General features: G+C 44.4%; 1 protein-coding gene across 3 annotated transcripts in view; it reads left to right on the top strand.

The window, feature by feature from the left end:
* Positions 1–20,490, top strand: part of AGK (acylglycerol kinase) — a 58,558-nt gene extending 38,068 nt beyond the window's left edge. For all 3 annotated transcript variants that reach the window (XM_048830521.2, XM_048830503.2, XM_048830512.2), the window contains 9 exons: positions 1,072–1,166; positions 4,486–4,555; positions 5,389–5,468; positions 7,413–7,470; positions 10,620–10,767; positions 12,002–12,099; positions 14,392–14,462; positions 18,421–18,505; positions 20,025–20,490. In XM_048830521.2, coding sequence (XP_048686478.1) covers positions 1,072–1,166; positions 4,486–4,555; positions 5,389–5,468; positions 7,413–7,470; positions 10,620–10,767; positions 12,002–12,099; positions 14,392–14,462; positions 18,421–18,505; positions 20,025–20,162 — 843 coding nt within the window. In that variant the 3' untranslated portion in view covers positions 20,163–20,490. The remainder of the gene's footprint in view (positions 1–1,071; positions 1,167–4,485; positions 4,556–5,388; positions 5,469–7,412; positions 7,471–10,619; positions 10,768–12,001; positions 12,100–14,391; positions 14,463–18,420; positions 18,506–20,024) is intronic.
* The last annotated feature ends 394 nt before the right edge of the window (positions 20,491–20,884 follow it).

The raw sequence follows: 20,884 nt of genomic DNA, 5'->3' as shown, positions 1-20,884 counted from the left end.
TAGTCGGAGCTTCTGATTCTGCTTTTCTTGGGCCACAGAATTCTCCTACCCCACAGAATTTTGTCTCTACTGTCCGTCCACATGGTAGAGGTAATGGTTTCTTGCAGGTTTGTCCACCTGCTTGTGCTCTGCCTTCCCTTTATGGATTGTGTCTTAACAACACTCCTGATTATAGGAAGAGCCCATTAAAGGCGCTAAAGAGATGCCCTCTTTAGTAAAGTGAAAAGGAGTACTTGTGGCACCATAGAGACTAACCAATTTATTTGAGCATAAGCTTTCGTGAGCTACAGCTCACTTCAAAGTAGGAGCAAGTAGGCCTACGAAGAGCCAATCTCTTGCAAGCTATAAAATGACACTGTGTAGAGTGAGAAGAGGGTGCTAGGAGGTGCAAGGGCTTACAAGTGAGGGGATAGCAGGTAAAAGTGATGGCAAAGGGATACAGTTTAGCTGATGTGGATTTGCAGTGTCACAGTGCTACAAGCCACAGTACCCAGCAGAGAGAGAGAGAGAGAGAACATTGTGATATACAGTAGTTTACATTGTTTTGCTTACACACTTCAGGGAACACAGTTTATTGTGATGGTGGTAGACTAGCTTGCTCCAGCAACAAGGCCTTTACTGCACCATGGGCCAGAAACCAACACAAGCAATGACTTCCACAATCAAAGCCTCTGTTGTATCAATTCACACTTTTTGAGGAAATCTCTTTTGTCATGCAAGGTTTCTCTATCAAGAGGGCTTCTGCAAAGGTAAATGAGATTCAGTGCAGCAGGGCTTCAGATGCCACCTTGAGTTGCAGAGAGATGGCAGATTGCTGACCGAATCCATACATTAGGTAGTGTATACCTGCCAACCTGTGTGTAATGATGCTCCTAATGATTACAGAAAGCTCCTTTGTAGCCAGTTGGCACTGGTGGGTTCAGAGATTCCAATGCCATGTTCTGAGTCATTATGTGTTTACTGTCTCATTTCGGGAAGTGCCCGACTGCTTAATGCCAAGGGGGCAATAGTCCACACAGGAAGCTTAATTCAGCTGATGCAAATGTGAATTTACTTCCTTCATGTTTCCAGGCTACCTTCAGTAAGATTCCTATTGGATTCATTCCCCTTGGAAAGACCAGTACCCTGAGCCAAACTCTCTACCCTGGAAGCTTAAACCAAGTCCAGTAAGTTTTGCATGCAAGAGGGAGGGGAGATTTGGTTTTATTTTTGAGGGGGAAATGCTGCTTGGTAGTTTGGGGTTTTTTTTAGGTCTTTCTTCTATTATCTCTCCTCCCTTCCCCTCTGGGTTACACAGTAATTGGTAGTCTGAAGGGCATGACAGTTATTGGGAAATTGGATGGGCATGTGAGTCAATGAAATTTAAAGGCCAATTTAAAACTCACAGAAGGAAATATTTTTTTCTTAGGATGTACAGTTTATCCTGTGGAACTCCCAACCCCAAGATACCCTTGAAGCCAAGAGCCTGGCAGGATTCAAACCAGGATTGGGCATTTATATGGATAATGAGACTAGCCAGAGATACAACAGACAAAACAGCCCAATGGTTTTGGAAAGAATACAAGTTCTCCCGCTTCAGTGTATAAGCCAATATTTGCCTAATAGGTGCTAGGAAGAAACTTACCCAGTATATAGGACAATATACACTGTATATGCCCACTGCAGGGCTTCTTGTGCTTTCCTCTGAAGCATCTGTTTAGGATTCTCCAGGTCACCAGGAGACAGGATAGTGGACAAAACAGACCATGGGTCTGATCCAGTCAGGCAGTGACCATATTTCTGCATTTCGCTATGTTAAACATAAGCTTATTTTTCTGTTTGTTTTTAAAAAAAATGTAATTAACCAACTTTTCTTCCTCTTCCCACATTTTTCTGCCTTCCAATTTCTCCCATACTAATGGATTTATTCCCTTCACTGTAAGCTCTGTTCACTCTTGTCACAGTAACTCATTAGCATTCTGCTCTGTGGAAGCATTGCTGGTATACACAGTGCCTGCAAGCCAAACTGGCATAACATCTGATCCTTCATTAAAACTCCGAGTGCTTTGCAGCTCAACAAGATAGACAATGCACTAATCCAGTGGTTCTCAAAGCCGGTCTGCCGCTTGTTCAGGGAAAGCCCCTGGCGGGCTAGACCAGTTTGTTTACGTGCCGCGTCTGCAGGTTCGGCCAATCACGGCTCCCGCTGGCCGCGGTTCACCGCTCCAGGACAATGGAGGCTGCGGGAAGGGCGGCCAGCATGTCCCTTGGCCCGTGCCGCTTCCCGCAGCCTCCATTGGTTGGAGGAGGGCGAACCACCGAACCTGGAGATGCGGCAGGTAAACAAACCGGTCCAGCCCGCCAGGGGCTTTCCCTGAACAAGCGGCGGACCGGCTTTGAGAACTGCTGCTCTAATCAACAGTAGGATAAAAATAATTTTATGTTTGGGCTTTGAAGAAGCCATATGAATTGAGAGATCTTATTGTCCGTTGATAAATTTCATAGATGGGGACCACAATATATTGGTGGAGTTGAAAAGAGTTTGTCAATAAGCTGCTTAACAGCCCATGTTGGTAACAGAACCTGACTGCACACATAAGAATGATAAATAGTAACGTTTTAGATATTTGGACGTTGGTTCCTCCTTTGCTTATTGGACTTAAATTCTGAGTTCAAACGCCATAAAGAGCCAAGGAATGGACAAAAAGGTTCCTTTTCCTTCTTTAAGGGACTGATCCAAGGCCCACTGAAGCCAATGGAAAAACTCCTATTGACTTCAGTGGACGTTGGATTGACCTAAAGTGTTTTATATAGACAGGTGTCATGGGAAATGTGCGCAATCTTGAACTCAGGTCTTATTCAGTGACTGAAGGAGAAAATGTACCTTAAACATGTTTAACAGTTGAGGTTCAATAAGGATAAGTGCAGGGTCCTGCACTTAGGACGGAAGAATCCAATGCACCGCTACAGACTAGGGGCCGAATGGCTAGGCAGCAGTTCTGCGGAAAAGGACCTAGGGGTGACAGTGGATGAGAAGCTGGATATGAGTCAGCAGTGTGCCCTTGTTGCCAAGAAGGCCAATGGCATTTTGGGATGTATAAGTAGGGGTATAGCGAGCAGATCGAGGGACGTGATCGTTCCCCTCTATTGGACATTGGTGAGGCCTCATCTGGAGTACTGTGTCCAGTTTTGGGCCCCACACTACAAGAAGGATGTGGATAAATTGGAGAGAGTCCAGCGAAGGGCAACAAAAATGATTAGGGGTCTAGAACACATGACTTATGAGGAGAGGCTGAGGGAGCTGGGATTGTTTAGTCTGCAGAAGAGAAGAATGAGGGGGGATTTGATAGCTGCTTTCAACTACCTGAAAGGGGGTTCCAAAGAGGATGGCTCTAGACTGTTCTCAATGGTAGCAGATGACAGAACGAGGAGTAATGGTCTCAAGTTGCAGGGGGGGAGGTTTAGATTGGATATTAGGAAAAACTTTTTCACTATGAGGGTGGTGAAACACTGGAATGCGTTACCTAGGGAGGTGGTAGAATCTCCTTCCTTAGAGGTTTTTAAGGTCAGGCTTGACAAAGCCCTGGCTGTGATGATTTAACTGGGATTTGGTCCTGCTTCGAGCAGGGGGTTGGACTAGATGACCTTCTGGGGTCCCTTCCAACCCTGATATTCTATGATTCTATGAACAGGCTCTGTGGTACAGAATCTTAAATAGTTTGTTGAGAAAAGCTTTGAGGCCATGTGTCATGGCTTAATATTAACCCTGGGGGATAAGCAGCAACCAGCAGCAGCAGCATGAAGGCTGGGTTAAGACTGGCAATAATGATGGGCACAATATAAGGCTAAAGGAGGGTAGAACAGATTAATTTAGTATAATAACGTACATTAAATCCCTGAATCATTTATAAAAATGACACCATCTAAGAGCAATGATATTTTTAAATCTCTCCCATATTTTATCAAAAGTCACTGTCTTACCGTCAATGCCCACAAAATCTAAGACAACGAGGAATGAATCTTGTCTTGTGCAAGGAAATAGGTATTGTGCTCCCTTGTCCAGATAAGTGCACTGATATGCTGCAAAAACAGCAGCAATATGCACTCGTATTTTGACTGAGTTCGGTCCTATGCACAGACCCCCAGCACATTCTCTGCTTGCCAATAGTAAAAGAAATTTGCAATTCGAATCCTTAAGGAGGTAAGGAATATAGTAGGTACATGCTCCTCAAAAGTAATTGGATGATGAACCTCTCTGAAAAAGTTACCCTGGCTTTTGTCATTCATTACTGCTGCTGACTCCTTTTGCTTCCCATCCTATAAGAAAATGACACACTATTTAGAGTGTAAGATCTTTGGGGCTGTGACTCTCTTACTGTGTATTTGTATAGTGCCTAGCATAGTGGGGCACTGATCTTGCTCAGTCTCTAAGTGCTACTGTAATATAAATAAATAATACTTTAAAAGCACACACTTCTTTTTTGTGGCCTTCTGGCTTTTTTTCAGACGCATTGCTGATGCTACATTGGCCATTCTGAAGGGCGAGACCATTCCACTTGATGTACTGCAGATCAAGGTTAAAAAAAAAAATCTTTTAAATGGCACCTTCCATTCACACTTTTAGGTGAAAACAGTATTCTTAATGCTTTTCTGTTTATTTCTCATGCACTCTGGCCATTCCATTCTCCATAGTATTGGGGAATCCTGTTAGATAATGTTTACACAAGAATATTCCCCCTCCAGTCAGTGATGTCATCACTTTGTGCTTATGACAATAGTTATTATAGTGGAAATCCTTTCATTTGCCCTCCTAATGGGTTGCATACAATAAAGTGGGATGTTCTGAGCTAAAGGGAATATTTGAGTATTTAAAAATGTTGTTTTGAGGCTGAAAGTGCTCGATGAATGCATAACTTGCAAATGCTGGTATTTCCGGAGGAATGAGATAATAGCTGTCTGAATTGATTTAAAATACATCTTGTGTAGATATTGGGATTAATAACCTGCCATCCTGGAAAACCTTTGACCATGTCTGTCACGTTTGTGTACCTCCTTTTTCTGGTGTATCTGTTCTGTGAGCTAACAGCTGTCTTTCCAGCGGGTGTTTAGTGGTGCTGTGCAGCACACCTTTCTTTGGGCTCCTGGTATCCGCAAACTGAAATAATCCTTGCTGGGTGTGCAGTCAAAGTGAACTTCTGGCACCTTAGAAATGTTCAGCTATGATTTTCTCTCTGTTGGAGTAGACAGAATGTACCACTTGAGCTTTGTCCAGCCCTTATTGCTTTTGGTTATTATAGGACACCCTTGCTATAAAATTTCACCTCTGAGATTGGTCATAGATTAGCTGAATGACTGTTTCATGGTTGCAAAAAAGAATGTAAATGTGCACTAAATTGCTTTTTTTTACAGGGAGAGAAGGAGCAGCCAGTGTTTGCAGTGACTGGATTAAGATGGGGATCCTACAGAGATGCAGGAGTTAAAGTTAGCAAGTAAAGAAATACAATGTGTTTTTTGTAGCTGTGCCTTTTTTTAATATCCCTTGGTATTTCCTATCCCAAATCTTGCAGTGACAAGGACAAAGATAGGCCCATTCCATAGCATTTTATAATGATAAAGCGTAAGGCATTTCAATGTTCCCTTTCATATGCATTTAGCATTTTACTTTCTGCTGACCTGATTTTGCAAATGTTAACCTCACACTTGCCCTATGATCTCCAATTCTGGAAGTTCTTTCACAGACAAAGCCAATGGGAAAGCTTTTTCCTGACTCCTGTCTGAGTAACGTTGTGTTTCATCAGTCACCAAGGAAAAGACACAACACACTCACTCTTAATGAAATTCAACTCCAGCAAAGAACATTAGATGCAATAGAAATGTCCTTCAGTTCCTGCCAGGAGTGGCATGGAATGTACTGTCTGATGATTTTCTGATCACTAAAGTAATAAATGCTGGGTTTGCTCCAAATGAATATTACTGAGCTATGCTGCAGCTGTTGGGTGCCTGGGAAGCAAAGGGATGTGGTAGTTCGTAAATGAACCACCTCAGTCAGCAGATAAGGGGTCGGGAGTTAGCAGAATGGGGTGACAAGGCCCGGCTTGGATCAGAGTGTTTGTCACTAGGGGGATTCAGCAGTTGGTGAGGGCACTAAGGTGCTTGCCACTGTGTGACAGGAGTGCCTCTTAGATGTAGCCCCAAGTTTCCCATGGCCAGTAGCTAATGGGATGCATTCTCTTCTCCCCTAAACACCCACTAGCGTTCCTGCCAGTGGCTAGACTCCCACGTCTTCACTCATTCCGACACACTGCGACCCCCCCAATCTTTCCCATGCAGTGATGTCCTTCTGCAGGACTTGGTCTGCTTCAGACTCCATATTGCACCGGTGGCATAATGGGTAGCTAAAAGGGAAGGCACCAGCTAAGGTGTGGCACAGATGGAGTTGAGCCACAAGTTCATCAGGGAAGGGACCGTAAGAGTAGTAACTGGCTCCAGGGACCTCTGTGGGCTGCCTGATGGTTATTCCTCAATTCTCGTCTAGACGCTATCCAGTGGGACTGCCATGATGTTGTCTGTGGTCTTGTGTGGCGGAGGTCATGTTGGGGATGGGAGGTGGTTAGTAGACAGATGAGTCAGTGGCTTAGTGGTGGCAGTGTAACGTGTGGCAGGATCCTGGTTGAGGTTTATGGAAGCCTATATAGTCTGGGTCTCCTACTCTTCAAACCTGCTGAAGTTCATGTGCTGTGTCTACGTTCTGCATGTGTCATTAAATGTCATCCAGTACTTTATGGTAACTGTACTTATTTGGTCTGAGAGCACTTTCAGGCAAGTAAACGTTAGGAGCATCCATTCCTTTAATTCTGAAGTCATTGATTTCACATCCTCCATCCCATCCCTTCCTGCAGCCTCCTGAGATGCATCCCACCAGCTGTTGACCATGGGAACCTGAGTCATTTTGGATTGTGTCAGATAACTAGGTGGCACTCTGCTGCTGAGGCGTCAGGCCACCTGTAGTGCAGGTTTTGTAATGAATTTCCCTGATCTGTGCAACCCAGCAATGGCACATGGGACTTGAGTCAAGAGTCTGTTCCTGATTCTGCCACTGACTTGGTGTGTGACCTTGGGCAAGTTCTCTGTGCTGCAGTTTCTCCTTCTGTAATATGAGGATAGTGATTCTCTTTCACCAAGCACTTTGAGATCAAAGGATTAAAAGTGCTAATGATTACATATTGCTGCTATTATGTTGTGGGAACGACACATTTTGTAGTGTATAAATCTTGTATAAGTCTTTTTTGTTGTATCTTGAAGTTCAAGTGCACAAGAATAAACTTCAATGGAAAGCAAGTGTATATACATTGGCATGTGTTGCATCAAGGAAGATTTTACTTTACCCAATGTCCCCTGAGTTTTCTCATGAATTTTGCCTCGGTTCTTTTCAGATACTGGTACCTCGGGCCTCTGAAAACTAAAGCAGCTCATTTTTTCAATACACTGAAGGTAAAGTATTATTACATTACTAAATAACAAAATAAAGCAAAGTATACCTAGCGAGGGGGAAAGAGAGGCAGTGTGTGTGCATTGTATGTGGAGCAATATTCCATGCATTATAATTCCATTGAGGAGTTCCAGTGACAATATAAACGAAGAGGGAAGTTCAGCTCATTTATATACCTAGAAACACATTCCGCCTTAATTGTGAAGCTCTGAGTGGGGTATGTTGTTTCTTACAATACATTGTAAAATTCCTGGTCTGAGGAACTGCTGGAACCATAGTCAAAGTCACTAGAGGGAGCTAATAACCACTTTTGAAGCTAGATTTCAGAGTAACAGCCGTGTTAGTCTGTATTCGCAAAAAGAAAAGGAGTACTTGTAGCACCTTAGAGACTAACCAATTTATTTGAGCATGAGCTTTCGTGAGCTACAGCTCACTTCATCAGATGTATACCGTGGAAACTGCAGCAGACTTTATATACACTCAGAGATCATGAAACAATACCTCCTCCCACCCCACTGTCCTGCTGGTAATAGCTTATCTTGGAGAGTGGTCAGTTTAGATGAGCTATTACCAGCAGGAGAGTGAGTTTGTGTGTGTATGGGGGTGGGGGGGATGTGAGAAAACCTGGATTTATGCAGGAAATAGCCCGACTTGATTATGTAAAGAGTTGTCACTTTGGATGGGCTAGCACCAGCAGGAGAGTGAATTTGTGTGCGGGGGTGGAGGGTGAGAAAACCTGGATTTGTGCTGGAAATGGCCCACCTGATGATCACTTTAGATAAGCTATTACCAGCAGGACAGTGGGGTGGGAGGAGGTATTGTTTCATGATCTCTGAGTGTATATAAAGTCTGCTGCAGTTTCCACGGTATACATCTGATGAAGTGAGCTGTAGCTCACGAAAGCTTATGCTCAAATAAATTGGTTAGTCTCTAAGGTGCTACAAGTACTTCTTTTCTTTTTTTGAAGCTAGAGAGAGGCTAGTGCAGCTGATAACCAGTAGAGGGAGCTCAGCCATCTTTCTCCAATTCAGTCTGTCTTCAGGCTTCCTTATGGTAACGTTTCACCCTGATTTATTCATCTGATGTAAAAAATGCCTCTAATTAGACTGCATTATGAGTGTTGATAATCAGACAGAGGCTCCCAGGCGGGATAAATTGAACAAAAAGGTTAATTGCTTATATCTCAGTTTAAAGTTCTCAGATGCTTTAAGGGACAGGGTGAAGCTTAACATCTGACCTGTGTTAAAGGTGATGCACTTCTACTCACATTGTCCTCCTGATCCCCTTAACATGTAAAACATGCAAACCTTCATAAAAATGCTGTGATATTACACAGGAATTGCCACAGCAGATCAGATCCATGTAGCCCACATCCTATCTGTGATAGTGGCCAGCACAGAATGCTTCATATGTCTCCATAATTGATAGTTATGCAGTAGCATGCCCATGAGAGAAGTTTCTCCCTAACCCCAGGCAGCTAGGGGTTGTCTTTAGATCCTGAAGCAGGAGAGTTGGTAATAGTATACATTTATATTGTAGCTAGCATTACTGGGTATAGTCCTATTGTTCACATAAATGTCTGACTTAAAGCGCATTCTGATATTTGCCTCAGTGATATCTAGTGGCAGTGAGTTCCACAGGTTGTTTATATATAGTGTTTTTAAAAATCTTTTTCTCATTTTTAAATCTCTTGCCTTTAAATTTCCTCGAGAGCCATCTTGTAGACAGAAGAGCTTTATCGACTTTTTCAGTGTCATTCATTACTCTACTACGTTACCTTTTTCACCTCTTCTCTAAACTAAATAGTCCCACTATTTTTGTTTCTTCTTTTTTTGAAGTCTTGCTTTGTCACTAATCATGTTCACTTCCCTACTCTGCACCTTTCCGATTTCTGCTGTCCCCCTTTTGAATGGGGTGCCCATAATTGATCACAATAGTCAGGGTGAAGAACTTACCATGATTGTATATAATGTCATTACAGTGACTATTCTCCTTTATTCTAAAATGGTGGTCCAAAACATAGCAGTTTTTACAGTGTTTTGAGCCATAGCAGTAATCTGGAAGAAATACTAAGTTCAGGCCCTGCTTTTTCCCCAGGATCATTAATATTCTTATGCTTGTACTGCTCTTTCTGAACAATTCGATCAGTCCTTTTAATGTGACCATGAGCTATGATGCAATTTTTCACCATGCTCAGAGTTGTGCGGGGGCAGGGCTACACACTGTGAGTCCTATGATCCAAAATAAGCTTGTAACTTTTTCACTTACAGTCCTCGCCATTGTCCTGTGCAAAGACGAATATATGTACCTTGTGCACATGGGCTATCAGCTAAATTTCTGTAGTGTGTTAATTTCAATACCAAACCAGCAGTTGGCAACATTTATTCCCTCTGGCTATGTATTTAGTCTTTTAGAAGTTAGTTAAAAAAGGAAGTAAATGGTGTCCCCAGTTTTAGCCATGGGCACTATCTGAGTAGCTAATGTTTTGTTTTAGCCTCTAAAGTTCTGGCATTAGAATCAGAAATATCAGTGGATAACAGTTAGAGCCCTGCATGGATACAAAATTTGTATCCGCCTCCGATCCGCAAACATGGTCTGCATAGATCCGCAGATTTGCAGGGCTCTAGATATAAAATTTGGATCCTCATCCACCCGCAATCTGCAAACATGGTCTGCAGATAGCTGCAGATTTTCAGGGCTCTAGTAACAGTGTGCTATATGTTAGTGTTTTGCCTCTCAAATTCTTTATAACATTACTGGAGCTGCGCCTGTGGCCCTATGGTTAGTTCTGTCTGTTGCCGGGCTGGAGAACTGGATTTCTAGCACAGATTTCTCTGTCTCTCTCTCTCTCTCTCTCTCTCATCTTCCTGCAGCAGAGGCAACACACACTTAGCCCTCTGCCAGGGAGTAAATACACCTCATTGCTCTACTAGGGAGGACTAGCTGAAAAGGCTCTGGAGTCTTGTGTAATCCTTCCCAGCTGGGAGAATGTCAGCTCCCACATGGGAAACTGAAGGATGGAGAACCTTAAAGTGGGATCCTCGGGCTGTGAAGGGAACATAGCTGTTACCTCCCACTCTCTCACACAGAATAAGCAGATGCTTGCTCACCAGAAGGCCATTTTTCTTCCTCCTTTTTGGGTAAATCCAAGGAATGGCCTCAGAAACATCAAGCATCCCTTACATATTTGGGCCCAACCAAGAGACCCCCTGAGGAGCCGGAAGAGAAGCCGTCCAGACCCTCTTTGTATGTGAGGATTTACAGAAGGCTTTCACTGTACTGGGCATCTCCCCAAAAGGGTAAGCAGCATGTGTGTGGACATAGAATCAGAGATGGGCTTTATCCAACAGTGCACCATCCAATAAGACTGTTTCATGGAGAGACCACTGGAGCGGATCCTGTCTGCATGTGCTTTTATCCTTAGACTCCACTGCAGTGTATAAACGTTGTCCAGGTTTTATTTCTGGTTTCCATCCTTTTTCAGTATATCTGCAGTCCAAAAAGCCCTGTCAGGCTGGTTGCAGGGATGCAGCCATCATGGTTATTGCTAGCTTGGAAGTAATGGTGTTCAAAAAAAGGACAGAGAAGTACTTTATATGCTCTGACCCTCTCCCAGCAAACCATACGTACAACAAGAACTTGAGCTGTTAGCTGGGCCAGCAAGTGCTCAGACACAGTGGCCATGTGCATGGTACGAATGCCCACGTAGACAGAAGTCAAGCACTTTGTAGAGGCACAGTGCAGGCACTTCTGGTGGTAGGCGGCCAACCATGCCACTTTCTAGTAGTCCCTGAATCCTTCCTCCCTCAGAGGAAGCATGTTCTTGTTTACTGGATGGAGAGCAAGTATCAACAGGAGTGAGAAACACTCACTGAAATAGTGAGTCTAGGGCCATCTTGATGGCCTAGATTTGGCCCACTACCTTGCCCTGTAGGAGTTCTTGCCACTTCGTCCCTGGCCCAGCAGGGGGTGGGAACGTCACATGGGCAGCACATTCAGCCCCTCAGGGGAGTGCCTTGCATGCTCCACCAGTATTGATGGATTTCCAACGCCCATCCAGTTCTTCCGGGCCAGAAGCCCTACAAATGTATCGATGAGCTAAAAGCAGGACTAAGTGGCGAGCATAGGCTGTGGCAGGGATGAGTAGAGGTTGTCTGTGGGAAATAAATATTAGCACAGCATCCTAAATGTCACAGCTTTTGGATTTTGTTGGAGTGGGGGCTACATTCCTTTAATAGATTGCTAAGTGCTCCTGTTCTGTGAGCCCAAGAGACCTGTCAATCTGGGGTCACTCGGGACTGCTTTTAAAGCATTTGTGCAATGTGCTGTTCGTCAGCTTAACTTTCCAGCCTCGGCCCTCACAGCTTCCATTCTCTATTTGTCGCTTTTTAAATTTGAAGGAAACAAAGCCTGTGGAAATAATGGGACAGAGCCGCTTTCGCCGGCACTGCTCTTTCATATTTCACAGCAGTGGAACTCTGGCCTGTGTAATTTACTTTCTGGCTAATGGTCTCTTCCCTTCTGGATTCTCAGAAATCCCCCACGAGGCAACCCTGGAGGCCTGGGAGGAAATGCAGCTGTCCACCATTGAACTCTCCATCACGACTCAGAACAGGCAGCTTGACCTGACAGTAAGAGCACAGTCTAAATAAATCCCTTTCTGTGCAGAGCGCTCCTTCCTTGCTGAACTCCCATCTTCCTGACTACACAGAGTAAACTCTGTCTGTGAGTATGGGACTTCGGGAGAATCTGAGAGAGGGCCAGTTTTAAGGGTCATTATAAAGATCCTGCAAGACTGGATTGCAGAAGCCAGATTGGGGCAGAGAGGGCAGAGTGTGTGTAACAGGAAGTTTTCAATAACCAACCGAAATCCTAACACTTTCATGGCAGGGGCTAGGCACCTCCGCTCCTTGCCCCATGGGAAAGTGGAGATATTATTTACTGATGCTGAAGTGAAACAGTAAGCCTGGACGTGTGCCTGGAATGTTGACCCTGTCCCTCTGCCAACTGCAGAGCGAAGGACTCAGAAATGCTGGCACTAAAACAAGGACAGAGGCCATTTTAAATTAAAGAGGATAGGAGCCGGTAATTTTTATTTGTTTGTTTTGTGAGGGGCGGGGGAGAGATACGTAAAGCTGTCCCTGTGAGAGCCTCCTTGGCGCAATATGCCGCTGTTTATTTCAATCGCCCCTAACACCATCTCTGGCTGGAGTCCATGTTTCATAGCAGTGAAATCACAGCAAAGATTTCTGGGTTGATTTAAGTCTTTAGTTCTGATGGAAAGTGCTGGACTGACATTCTCCATGATCACAGCCCTTTCTTTATAGGACCAGGAAAAAACCCGGCAACATAGTGTAAGCTTCCCCATGCTGCCCTCCCTCAACGTGCCACAGTATGGAGGTGCGGGGATAGTTTAATTTCCACGCAGCCTTTGGCCTCACTGCGCAGGCTACCAACAGGAACTGGACCGAAAGCATCAACAGTCCTTGGTTGGTAACAGCTTTGGTCAGTACTGAGCTGGACTGGATTTGAACCTGTGATCTGAAGTGAAGAACTCAGTGATCCCTGCAGCCACTTCTTCATTTCCAGTCACTTTGCCTCCAGCGCTAGTGGCACTTCACTAGTCAATGGGGAGGGGCATGTGCTCACTGCCGTGGCCACCAGTGCAGCCCCATGAACTGGCCACCTTTTGGGTGAGTGGCTGCAGGAGCAAAACAGTTTACCTTCGTGCAGTTTCACCCCCATTAAACAAGCATCTTCATATCATGTCTTATCCCCACCCATCTGGATCCCCTTAAGTCCTCCATGCTTTTACACTCATCCCTGAGACCACATATAATGGTCATTGTCCCCCCAGCCTGAAGGGACTGGATAGAGACTCTTTGGAATCTATCACATAGCTCGTTAATCAGCCATCGGCATCTCAGATGAGTAACATGAGTCATTCCTTCCTCCCTCCCATCCCAGGTTGAGGTCTAGTCTACAGTAGATAGAGTTGACTGGTATAGCTGTACAGGTATAGCTATATCAGCCAGTCCTCCTAGTTTAGATTCAGCTTGTACTAGCAAAAGAGTGCTTTTTCCACTGTAGCTTACACCAGTTCCGCAGATGGAATAAGCTATACTGGCAAAAGAACTTCTTTGCCAGTCTAGCTGAATTTACACTAGGGCTTTTGCCATAACAGAAATGTTGTTAAAAAAAAATCACACCCCTAACCAACATTACTGTAAGGGCAAATGTTCGTAGTATAGGCCTGATGTAAGTGCATGTAGCAAGTGAGAAATCAAGACAACCGGTCAACTGAGCCAGGAATTTAAAGGGACAATGTCAGCTATACTTTGACCCCAAATCTACCTTTTCTACAGATAAGCTTTTACAGAATCAAGGACCAAAAGAAATGCTTCCATCGTTCATATTTTTTAACTCCAGTGGGCATAGTTTTTTTTAAAATGAATAAACATTTCCTCGTGCAGCACTTGCTGGCCAAATGTTGTAGCACTGTGCTACATAAGAACCTGAAAGAGGCGTTGACTAGGTAGGATCTGTTGTGAACAGAAGTCAGACTGAATAGCCTACTTCCATTGTCCTACTAGTTGCACGGAATGCAAAAAGAAACCAATGCCATAAACGGTAAAAGGATAAAAATTGGTTTAATATTTTTGTTGAATATGTAATGTGGTGTTTAGTACAGAATAATGGTTGGTAAGGAATCATTAGGTATCATTCGAAACCTGACGCTGACCATTTAAGTCAGGAAAAAAATTAATTCTTTTTCCTTTCATCCCTTACAAAATACAAACCAACCCAACCCTCTTTTCCTGGGACAGTTCAGGATGTGGAAATGGGCTGTCTCCTTAAAGAGAGTATGGAGGGTGTGATGCTGCAGAAACACTAACTGTCTGTGTTTTAAATCTCTTCCATAGCGCACAGAAGACTCCATGAATATTTGCATTGAACCAGATACAGTCAGCAAGGGAGACTTCATAAATAGGGGGTGAGTACGGGGAGGGTGTCAGATTTTCTAGATGAGTCGCAAAACTGATTGTGTTTTCTTGGCTTTTGTGTGGCAAGGACAACAGTGGGGAATGCCTTTTAGGGATTGTTGGGTTTGTTCATTCAAATCCAGGTTTACTTTAATTTTCTTGTTTTGAAAGCAAGAGCCAATGTTGTGTGGCTAGAACGCCCCTCCCTACCTTCCACGATTTCTGCACCCTCCCCTTTTCCTCCTCTCCAATGCTGACTGACGTTATTATTGGTATAACACCATCAAGAGGCCAGGTGCTTTAAAGAAAGGTAGGAAGACAACATCCGCGCCCCAGAAATCTTGCAGTTTAGATGAACGATGGAGGGGCTGGGGTACAGCAGAATCAATGTGACGGCACTGGTGATGTTTGGCACATGCCTTTGTTAGTGCCAGGATTCAGTTTTTAAGGGACGGGATAAAGATCTTCAGTCCCTCAGCTCACTAACACACCTCTGAAGTAAGGTCTCAGCTGGAAAGGCCCCATTGGAAGAAGTGCATTTTAAGGAGGGACTTGAACAAATAGAGTGACAGCATGGGCAGACCAGGGGTTCCAGGCATGGGGGCCTGGTACATGGAAGGAGGTCTGGAGTCTTCTAACCTCCTTATTCACCACCTCCCCTCTGCTTGCAATGCTTTCCTGTGAGATGCTCATTTCTCCTACTCTGTAAAGGAGGCACTAGGTGCTGATCTGAGCTTCTTTCCTACCTCCTCTAAGTACCCTCAATTCCAAATTTATCACACTATTACTCCTTGTTGAAGTGGAGTGTGAGGCTTCTTGAGAAGTGTCACAAGGAGTCTCCCACAATATCAGAGTCTGCTTATTCCAGCAGGCTGGTCTTTTGGTTGCAGCTGCTGTTTTCCAGTCCTAGGGCCCCCTCCAGTGAAACCAGATGGAAAGGTGTGGAAATGTCATTAGCAGCTTTTAGGTGCCGCATGGCTACTGCACATCTGTACCTTGTTTACAATATTAATAGCAGTAGTAGGCAACTTATTTTAGCACTCCACATTACTTCAGTGGGAACAGTATCTTCAGAACTATGAATACATAACTGATCAGGTGGCATTGGGTGTAAATTGAATCAGCCATGTTGATTGTAGGTTGCCTGCCATTTGAATCTGTGCTGTAAAGACTTTATAGAAGGAAATGTTTATGACACTGTTACCATCGGCAGCAAAAAGAATCTGCCTTACCAGGAGAGGGGGGAAAAGAGCTCGTGATCTTGCCTGGGACATCTCACCACCAGGAAGGTGCCAGCGAATTAGCGGGAATTCAGAGAGAAAAGTATCTTCCATTCCCAGTCAGTCACCAACAAACCCAACACAGATTGTTTCCCGGCTACATGGGATACATGGATACATGGTTCCCAGCAGTATGTCACATTCTGAAAGCTGCGGAAGAATGTAAACTCATGCAGCTGGCTGCATGCACCCAACACCTCTTCTTAATCTACTCCCAGAATTCTGTAGGTAAATCAAGAAAGAGAGAACAGAGGGAGAAGGTCTGCTCAGCCCTCAAAAGAGAAGACTGGGAGGGACACCAATAGAAAATGCCACCTGAAAGAAAAGGTCTCAAAGGACACCACCATCAAAGCCACCTCATCACAGAGTCCCTGCTGCCAGCCACCAGAGCAGAGGAGCTTGTCTTTGGAAGCATTTGAGGAATCATTTGTGTAGAGGAGTTTTGTCCCGTTTTACCTTGCCAGGGGGTGGAAAAGTTTATGGAAATGCATTGAGGTGAATCTGTCAGGACTGATAGTGCCTCCCTCTCTACAATCTGTGTGGGAAATCAGAAGATGGTTGAGATTGAAGGTAGTGGACGCTTTGGAACCTGAAAGGAGTGCTGGAGGCTGAATGCCATCGGACTGCAAAGTGAGATTTAGGTCATACCATGTGCTTTGTATGGCCCCAGGACTGTAGATCTCAGATGTGAATAACAACAAGCAGCTAGGATGAAGTCAATATTTAAGTTGAGGTGATTACATCATAGCCCCACTTCAAACTGCTGCTCTGTGGGGGAAAAAGAGGAGATACCCGATGTACCACTACTAATTTTCTTTCCCGCTCCCCAGCTTGAGCTCTGTATAAAATTATAAGGGACATCACCTAAGGGCATGAGCTTGGTTACCAGGTGGAGTAGGTCAGGCATTTCTCCATTGTACACTGTTGTGCGTTATGATGGGGTTTGGGTTCCTCATAACCGTTTAGCATTGGCCACTGCTGGAGACTAGGTAACAGACTAGGGGGATAATTATTCTTTTGGGGTATGTTCCAGCCACAGTATGTGTTGCCAGTTGGCGATGTGATGCAGCGAATAGCTTTTTGCCTCTCTGTGTTTGTAGGTTAGAGTATATAGTGGGATATCGTTGCCTATGAAAACTTCGTTATTGTTACGTATTTTTGGTGCTGATTCTTCTTACTCTGAGTAAGAGACTAGAGTAAGGATCTGAATAAATAGTAAACCCCTTATGACCCTTATGTAGGACCTCTAGAGGAGTACTTAACACTGGTTCTAGCTGCGTACCTGTTTGCTTTTCTAACATGCTCCCTTTCCTGATCTTTTGTTCCCTGTCTCTGTCTTGCCTTTCCTGATCATGCAGTTTGATCCACATAGGCAGAGTATGCACCCATGTGGAGGCCCATTGACTTTAGTGGTGCCCTATGCAGACAGAGGGGTCCGCCTGCACAGATGTGTTTGCAGGATTCAAACACATGAACCCTTCTGAAATAGGGAAGGTGTCTAACTGTTTGTTTATAAAGCACAGTATAAATCAAGAGCATTGCATGCTGTCAGTGATTTATAAATATATACTACTATGAGAAAGTTAACTCCCTTGAATTCACTGATTAATCTTTTAATATAGATGGTTAAAAACAAACTTCCCAATGTCTACATTGCTTGTCTCCTCACCTGTCTCTTTCCTGTGGTATCTCAGCTTTCCTTTCTGTGGTTTTGTCCTCCTCCCCTATTTGTGGTCCTCTTCCCTCATCCCCTGTCCCCCACAACTTCACAGCATGAATTCTAAGAGTGTTTGCATTCCCAAAGTCACATAACTCTTTTGAGGGGACTTTCCTGGTTATATATTCATAGGACATCCATTACTGAGTGATGTTTGAACCCCCCTTCCTTTCTTTTCAGCCTGTTACAGCCTTCTGTACCTTAAGCCTTGACTACACTACAGGAAAAAGTTGAGCTAAGCTACACAATTTGAGTTACGTGAATAGCGTAACTCAAGTCAACGTAGTTTAGATCTACTTACCGTCGACTCCCACTACGCTTCTCCATCTGTGGAGTACAGGAGTCAACGGGAGAGTGATCTGCAGTTGATTTAGCGGGTCTTCACTAGACCCGCTAAATCGACCGCCAATGCATTCATCACCGTGCGTCAATCCCCCAGTAAGTGTAGACAAGCCCTAATTGAACAACCCTGGACAGATAATACTGCAGCAACTCCACCTGTTTTGGAGATCTGTAACTCTCATGTGGAAATAGCCATAATTATTCTGGCTTATTTCTTGAGAGCCACAATACACGAAGGTCGGGACTGTATTATTCTGTTTACCTGCCTGTCTCTGGCATATGGGAATAGGAAGAGACATACAGCGATCAGTTCTTTTGGGGCATGGGGGAATTCTCTCTTGTACAGAGGGTCAGCAAAAGGTCTGTGTGCCACTGAATCCCTCTAAATGAAGCATATGTTAATGGGACTTAGGAATGCATAGACCTTGTGCTGCCTCTGTGCATTGAGGTACCTCCAGGAAGCGCTAACTGTCCCTCATGCTTGCAGCCACAAAAGCTCTCATACTTTCTTTTGGAAGGAGGAAATTAAATTAACAATCACTTGATGACCCTCCTGTATGTCTTGTGCCTGTAAGCCTGGTTGCTTCTGCTGAACGCTAATATTTCTTTTTCCTCATTTGATTTGAACAGAAGTCAAAAGATGTGTGACCCCCAGTTGTGCCCTGAAGGAAGTCAGTGTGTCCAAGCCAGCAGATGCATCTTGCAGCTTCCAGAGGTGAGAAGCCAGAAATTGTGGAAAGCTGGGTCACTTCTTTCTTAGTGCAACATTGACAGGTGGTCATGCTGTCCTCACTGTCAATAAGGCAAGCCACCTCCAGTGCAGCCCGTCAGAAAGACAAATGGGTTCCCAAACCAGGAGACCCAAGATGTAATCCCGAGTCAGGCATCACTACTGTACATGTCTGTGGCTAGTGTAGGAACTGTGTGGCCCAGCTCCAGAAGCAGTTCGTTCCTGTCCATCCAGCCAGCAAAAAGTGTCCACATGCTTGCAGTGTGAGTAGGATAGAAAAACAGCCTCCTGCTAAAGTTCATGTCTTAGTGTGTGCACATCCCCTCTGCTGGCTAGTCTCTGAGTACTTAAATCTTTCTTTAGATTGCCAGTCTAGAAGGGTTCTGCCAGAGGTGAAAAGATGGAGAGCAGAGGTGTGGGATTATGAAGACCCATGCTAACTGAGCTGAGGCCAGGAGGGAAATAATGATCAAAAGGCGCTACGGATATGAATACCAAGACCTTAGATAAGTGGGCAGCCCTTACACTGAGGAAATGTTTGAGCAGATTAATTTTTAGTTGCCTCCTAAAAATAAGGCAGCAGGGTAGATGTTAGCTTGGGTTTAACATCCCAGTACATCATCTTAATAAGACTAAGCCCTGCATTTGCAAGGGTATAGAGTCGATCTACTAGGTTATGTCCACATCTTTAGCTATTATAATCCTCTTTAGAGACCTGATATGCCTTGTGGAAAAATGAGATCCATACCCTGGCAGAGTGGCCCTTCCCAGGAGTTGAGAGAATCTTTGGCACTCTGCTCTTCTGGTAAAGTCCTCACCCAGGCAACTGGACTGAATAATGAATGTTTTCATTAGCCAGCATCCTCGTTCACACATGGCTTCGACATCATCACAATCTGCGGCTTTGCAAATACCTGCAAAAACTGTCCGGCTCAGGGCTGGATACAGTCAAGACAGACTCTGTTTACTCCCTAACTGCTGATGAGGTCTTTAATAACAGAAGGCAAGCACATGGTTTATGTACAAAAGTAAACCCATTACCATGTTGATGGACTGGCATTAATCACTGGTGATTTTGTGTATGTGTCAGTGTAAAATAGAGGTCTGAGCGGGATTGTTTTGAACCAAAATAATCACTGTTTAATTTTTTTTCAATCTCAAAGAAAAACTCAGCCCAGCTGTAAATAGTAATTCCAAGGGCAAAGAATCCTTAAATCTAAACAATGCAGACCATTAAAGGGATCTAGCATTTAATTCCTGCCAAATTGCCAATTAGTTACTGAGCGAGGTAATATTTTACATGACAGCTGGTTAATACAGTATGTGCAGCCAGTAACCGCTCTCTATGTACTGGTGTGGCTAAACGGCAGAGGGGGTCAAGACCCAGCAGGGAACCCAGCAGCACTCTGAAGTGGAGACATAAGTGGGCCCAGGTACCACTGTTACAGCATCATTGTAACAATTGATTCACTATTACATCTGACCTACACTTGATTCTACACAGGGCACTGAGGGCTCCTTTGGCATAGATAGCGAGGAGTATGAGGCCATGCCTGTTGAAGTGAAGCTGTTACCCCGGAAGCTCGAATTCTTCTGTGACCCCAGAAGGAGAGAACAGATGCTCCAGCCAGCAGTGCAGTGAGAAGTCACCTCAGAGGGACCAGTCTCATCAGGATCTTCGGGGTCACCCAGGAGAGCACTAAGCTGATTAACCCCATAGAGTCATTAGTCACTTGGCCAGTAAACACACAAGGTGTTGGCACCTTGGTGGGAACTGCTGACTTGGCAAGTACCAAAGAGGTAAAAAGTGTAACTTTGACTCTCAGAAACAGATCAAGTTAGTGGTGTCTGGTTTTTTTTGTTTTTTTTTTAAGAAGCCATCACTGTTCCATGTACAGTACTACAGGTGAGTGCTGTAATACATGCTATGGTTCTACTGCAAGTGTCTATTAAAGTGAAATGAAAACACACTTCTGTGGGTTTGAGAGTTTAGAGCCACCTTTCTTACCTGTGTTTAGAGCTGCAAATTCTGTGATTTATGGAAAAACTATGAACAAGATGCTGCTGGGGTTAATGGGAGGGGAGCTTATAAAATTCAGGAATTGCCACACAAGAACAGATACATAGGTCAGCTAGTCCGGTCTCCTATCTCCTTTTGTCAGTGATGGATGCTTCGGAGGAAGGCCACAATGCACTTACATAATGGGGGAGGGATAGCTCAGTGGTTTGAGCATTGGCCTGCTAAACCCAGGGTTGAGAGTTCAATCCCTGTGGGGGCCATTTAGGGATTGGGACAAAAATTGGGGATTGGACCTGCTTTGAGCAGGGGGTTGGACTAGATGATCTCCTGAGGTCCCTTCCAAC

Source organism: Caretta caretta, chromosome 1, assembly GCF_965140235.1.
Source record: "Caretta caretta isolate rCarCar2 chromosome 1, rCarCar1.hap1, whole genome shotgun sequence".
Lineage (NCBI taxonomy): Eukaryota > Metazoa > Chordata > Testudines > Cheloniidae > Caretta > Caretta caretta.
Note: the sequence above shows the minus strand (reverse complement) of the source record. Positions and strands in the feature narration are given on the sequence as shown.